The following is a 6,000-nucleotide window of genomic DNA, read 5'->3' as shown; positions in this document are numbered from 1 at the left end:
TTTTAAATAAGGATCTGTATCCCGACATGTTAGCTTTGTGAATTGAGCCCATGTCATACCTTTCACAGGTGAAATTACATCAACCTTTATCATGCTACAGCTAAAGCTTAAATACAAATATAAGCCTTCATGGGCAAGGCCCTCCTTACCATCTTGTCTTGATTTGTATTGTGATTGTAATGTCTTCCCTCTATTGTAAAACGCTGCGCAAACTGTTGGCGCTATATAAATCCTGTAGATGCTGAGAAGCAGAGCTTCGATACATCCACTGCTCTGCAGGTCTCTGCTGGTGGACACAGATAGGTAGCACCATATGAGCTCTGGCAGGAACTGAAGTGTGAATGTTCTCAGGCGCTTTTCTCTGCTTCTGTAGAACTCAAAGAGCTGGTGGCAGACTGGCTCCAAAAACTGTTATCAGAAGCAAAATGTAAATTCTACATTTAGCATTAGCATTTGAATACCTATCAGACTCGTAAATATGAAAGTCAATGTAAAATAAAATCTCCCCGTGTAGTCCATTCACATCTATGGCTGTGCATTACTACCTTCTTTTCACAATAAAGAAGGCTAAGTACAGGATTGCAGGTCTCATTACTGCTGACTACAACAGACCAGAACTAGTAAAAAAAACAAAACAAAAATTCCCCTGTAACACATGTTCAGCTAAGCTAAAGGTATTATGGGAATTGTAGTTTCGGCACAGCCGAAAAGCCTACCACGGAGCTAAAGCCTTAGTTTAAAGAAGCAGCTAAAACCTAGATTTCTCTGGCACGGTCCTAGTGAGAAATGGGGGTTAAAAAAAAAAAAAAAAAATAGCAAAGTTCTCTTCTCCATATAAAGGATTTTTTTTTTTTTAAACCGACCATTTAAGATACAAAATGTAGTTATTGGAGTTAGATTCTCAAATGTGAGTATTAACAATCCGTTCATGGTTTTACTTTACTCCTTTATGACATAGGAACACACAACAGAAATTTCAAGGTTGCCCTAGACATCACTGTACAGGGCAATGAGCCATGGCTACGAAGATTAACATTTTCAATAGGCCAGCATACACATCATTCAGGCAAGAAGAGTTGCCATTCTGCCATGAAAAGCGCTACAGACTCAATTATCTCGCATTTTCAAGGCAGGTTCTTTCACATAAACCGTTTGCTTCTGATGCATGCAATTCTTAATAAAAGCTGGCTGGGTGGATTGCTAAGCTGCAGCAGCAATTTAAAGTACTACTTCCACGTACACTACTGACAAGACAACAAACATTTAATGAATCACCACAGTTTGCGTCCATTTCCTTCATCTAATTGATGCATTAAACTTTGCAGTTTTACTTAAAACTGCACTTTGAGATATCAAGCTTGTTATGTGATCAGTTCAGTGCAAAGAACGTTCATGTTCAGCTCCAGGCTCATACATTGGGGCTATTGAGGCAAGAGTTTAATGCAGCTTAATAAAATGATTACTGTGCCAATTATTCTCTCTTTAAAAAGATTTCAACTTAACATATGTACAACATGGCATATGTTAATACATTCAAGAATAAACTTTAAAAAAAGTTAGACCCCCCCCCCCAAAAAAGTACTTGGGTCACCAAGTCGCCTTGAGGAAGGGACCCCGTGAGGCATCAACATGTAGGCTTATTTGACTGATGCGACACATTATGAATAAATGAGTACCTGTGCACTGAATGCTGGATGACTTGTCCTTTGTTCTGTGGATCTACACTGAGCCACCGTGGTTGTCCCTTAAAGCAACACCATAGTCCCCCATAGCCGCATCGCTGTATGGCGTGCAGGTGATATTACATCTTTCCTGAATATGCCGACACAAGACATCTACCACTTGGGTGACCCACATGTGTAATCTGCTGCAGTGTTCATTTTGCAGGAAAAAACACTGAAGGGCATGTCACATTAGCGAGCCTGTTGGCAACTGGACAGCAACAGGATCCCTAAAAATGGTTCTCACCTGTTCCAACAGCACTGCTTCCTCATTGCCGAGGCAAAATATTGCTGCCCTGTGAAGGAGCAACATCTCGCTTGTTCGGCCAATAAGGGAGTGATGCCATAGGAGCAGGTGAGAACTCCTTTTTTGCAATCCTAATGCTGAAGGCAATTTGCATCTAGCCGATACCGAAAGAAATTACTATAATTAGACTTTTAAGTTTTAATTAGTGTAATCCTGAAAAACTACAACTTTTTAATAGGAGTGTGTTACCAACAATGCCTTGAGGCAGGCAATACGGCAGCCCTTGTGAAGCCCTCTGTCTAGATCTTCAAAGAAAATCACCTGATTCCTCCCATCCACATTCAACAACATGAATGGAGGAATCTTTCCTGTCAACTATTCTATTCAAGCAGTTGTGGCAGCCATAGCCGCTTGACAGTGACTGCATATTATAGAATGCAAAACAAAAAAAAGCATGGAAAGCGCTCCACTGTAGTATGGTCAACTATCTTGGTCGTTGGTATATTGGGGGATGGTGTGCATAAACTCCTCAACAAACCGGGAGAGGGACCCGGTAAATCACATTCACAAACACAGTATAAGGAAGAGTGCAACAACCTGAGTAGATACTTATTGGGTATAGCATAACAGTTGATCAATGGATATATGCTGCCCAGTCTGGTGTGACTTGCTGGGTCATGAGGGTTAAAAAGTATATGTATAACTTACGGTTATGCTGTCACAGGGGAGCGAACAGTATCTCTGCATGCTTTTTGATTACGTGTTTACATGGAGAAGGAATATCCACTCTCACGTAAAAAGGTTTTTTTAAAAGGTTTTTTTAAAAACGTTATCTTTTTTTAAAAAAGTTACTTTTATCAAAAATGGACAGAAACATGTGTGTACATGCATACACCCATCCCCATACACATATGTGTATACATTCCATAAAGTAGGATTTGATTATCTGGCTTGCCTACATACCAACATCCACTATGTATAATTAGTGTGGTCCTGGAGAACTAACACATTCGAGCCCCCTAATGATTACTAGATCGGGGTATGCTAATTCTTGGAGCAGTTTTCTAGTGCCCTCAAGCCAGCCGGTCTGCCTTCTGGCGGTCGGACCAATCAAGGCTCTCTCACTGACTTGACTCCTCCCCCCTGTCAGTTCTAAAAGATTTAAAAGATGTTCCATTTCCCGCGGCTAACACCGCTCTTAGGCTTGAAAAAGAGGACTACCTCGAAACGCGTAGCCGTTAGCACTGCCTATTTACTAACTCCATACTCGTTCAAACCCACGAGTACCGTTCCACCCACTGGGTCTGACCGTTCCACGCTTGCGACACACGCCGCACAGATACACAGCAAAGTGCGGTTTTTTTATTGCCGGGCAAGATCTTCCTTCCCCCTCCTTCCTCCAAGTGCCGCGTTCGCGGGCTGGAGATACCCTGGGAATACCCTGGACTTCCGAATTGGCAGTACATCCACCTTTGTCTTATGCATGCAGAGATACTGTTCGCTCCCCTGTGACAGCATAACCGTAAGTTATACATATACTTTTTAACCCTCATGACCCAGCCAGTCACAGCAGACTGGGCAGCATATATCCATTGATCAACTGTTATGCTATACCCAATAAGTATCTACTCAGGTTGTTGCACTCTTCCTTATACTGTGTTTGTATTATAGAATGCAGTCACTGTTAGGGCAAGAATTTTCCACCCAGTTCTGTCGACTTTTAAATTGACTTTTGCCGGGATGAATATGGCTAGCTTTACAGAAAGACTCAGTTATTCATTCTTTTTAAGGAGACATTAAAATGGTCAGGACAAAAACAGCTATCCCTGAGAAGCAAGGCTGCACTATTTTTGGAATTCTAGAGTGGATGGCTGCAAAAGCAAATTTGTGACTAGTGCTCTTTAAAGCCAAACTCTGGGTTTCAGACTGGCTGCATTTCTGATTCTACAGAGAGCAAGTCATGTTGTTACATTCTCCTGTGAGTGCAGGATGGAGAAAGGACTTTAAAATATTGTCAAAGGGTTAACTAAAAAAAGAAAATTAAAAAAACTGTCCCCAATCGATGACCAATATTGCCCTAATTTCTTACTGGCAGCTGTGCAACATACATTTGGAATTGACATGTTGCTTACCTCGCTCTGAGGCTCCTGAATCACTTCATACAACGCAGCTACCAAAGACGTCTTCTCTTTCAAACTGACAGCATAACTTGTAATGGACGCTTCGGGTAGACTCTAAAAACAAAACATCTTCTTTAAAAACGTTAATCAGAGGCCCTTGTTTCCCTCCAGCTGGATGTTGAATACTGTATGGAAAAAGCTTTCAGTCTTCCAATGTCAGCACAATTCTAGCTACATAGTTTGAATCTGTACCTTTGGATTCAACAGATGATTAATAGCTGCATGAAAACTCTACGTACCTGAATGGAAAGCAGCAGCTGATACAATAAAGAAGGCTACCTTTTAGGTGATGTCATTGTTTTTCTTACTGAGTCATACCTACACTTCCATCACCTTGATGCTGAGGAATAGGCACTTCAAGATGGCATAACGATAATATTAAACATGGATGACGCAAAAAGGTAAAACAGATTACATGAGATCTTAGAGATCGGGTTTACATTAGGGCTGCAACAACTAATCAACATAATCGATTATAATCGATTATTACCCTGAAGTGGAACTACTGAAACTGCTACAAGCAACTCCTTTTTGGCAAAAAGGACGTGCAAAGTCAATGGTCTCTAAAACAAAAACAAAAAAAAGTCCAAATTGTCCCATAAATTTTCTTCGAAAATGGAGAGAAAAGAGTTGGGTGCCGGGGATAATGAAACTCTTGCTTGTATACGTAACAGTTACATCATCAATGTCCATAAAAAGCTAAAGTAAATTACCATGCCATGTGATCTGAAATAACCGGCAGGGGAGACGGCAGCAGCGTCAGCTTCATTTTATGAATACTTGTACTGCTACGTCAGATCAATACTGCATCATAAAATCACTTGTTTACTTTTAAACATTTATTGGTAAAAATATACACCAACAACATGAGTTTCCTCCAAGTACTCCAATTTCCTCTCACAATCCAAAGACAGGTTAATTGGCCCTTCTCTAAAATGGCCCTTTATTGTATGCCTGTAAGATAGGGACCATAGATTGTGAGTTCTTCGAGGGCCGGTTCACTCCACAAACAGTGCGTTCCAGAGCAGTCAGGCTCTGGAACTCACTGTATTGCATATTAGTGCCTGCATTCCGGTCCAGTGCAATCTGCAAAAATGCTGTAGATGGCACTGGACCGGAACGCAGGCACTATAATGCCACGCATTCGGATGTGGGCGATCACACTGCAGGCGGGGGGCGTGGCTGCATTGACTTCAATGCACCGCCCCTGAACGCAGGGAGCTGGCCAGAGTGCTATACAGTGGGTTTAAGAAATGATCATTTTAGCACCACGAGCTGCTAAGAATTATTAGCCAGGCATATGGAGCCATGCAATATACAGGCTACATTCAAACGCTGCTGCCGGGCATATATGTGGCAGGAATCTCAGGTGTGTCCGCACAGATGTCAATATTAATGCAAGTTAATGACAGGCCGACAGCAGCCGCATCTGTGTCAGTGGCTGTCCACATGTAAACCAACATGGAACGATTGCCTGCAGATTGGGATAGATGATTGTCCCTGGACACAATCATGTCCATCCTTAACCACCATGGGGAAATCATTCAATGTATGATAACATGTGAACAGCTGCTGACAGATGCGGTCGCTGTCAGCCTGTCATTAACTTGCATTAATATTGGCATCTGTGCGGACACACCTGAGATTCCTGCCGCAATCATCAGTAGGTTCTTGCCACAGAAATCCCCAGCGGCAGCCTTAAGCACCATGTAAATAGGGCCTAAATCTGACTTTAATCACACTTGTGACCTAATCAACTCGATGGTCAAACAAAATCAATTTTCAAGTCTTCAAAGAACAAGAAGAATCCTCAGACGGGCAAATACAAAAGGATTATCTAAGTGACGGGATA

At 41.8% G+C, this 6,000-nt stretch overlaps 1 protein-coding gene across 1 annotated transcript in view; it reads right to left on the bottom strand.

The window, feature by feature from the left end:
- FAM126A (family with sequence similarity 126 member A) overlaps positions 1-6,000 on the bottom strand; it is an 85,074-nt gene that overhangs the window by 50,894 nt on the left and 28,180 nt on the right. Inside the window, exons 3-4 of the mRNA XM_018568870.1 lie at positions 4,101-4,202; positions 214-408 (exon numbers count right to left, since the gene is read on the bottom strand). Of these exons, the coding sequence (XP_018424372.1) occupies positions 214-408; positions 4,101-4,202 (297 nt within the window). The remainder of the gene's footprint in view (positions 1-213; positions 409-4,100; positions 4,203-6,000) is intronic.

The sequence above is a fragment of the Nanorana parkeri genome, unplaced genomic scaffold (genome assembly GCF_000935625.1).
Source record: "Nanorana parkeri isolate BGI_ZX_2015 unplaced genomic scaffold, ASM93562v1 scaffold1256, whole genome shotgun sequence".
NCBI classification, from domain to species: domain Eukaryota; kingdom Metazoa; phylum Chordata; class Amphibia; order Anura; family Dicroglossidae; genus Nanorana; species Nanorana parkeri.
This window is presented reverse-complemented; position numbering and strand designations above follow the sequence as displayed.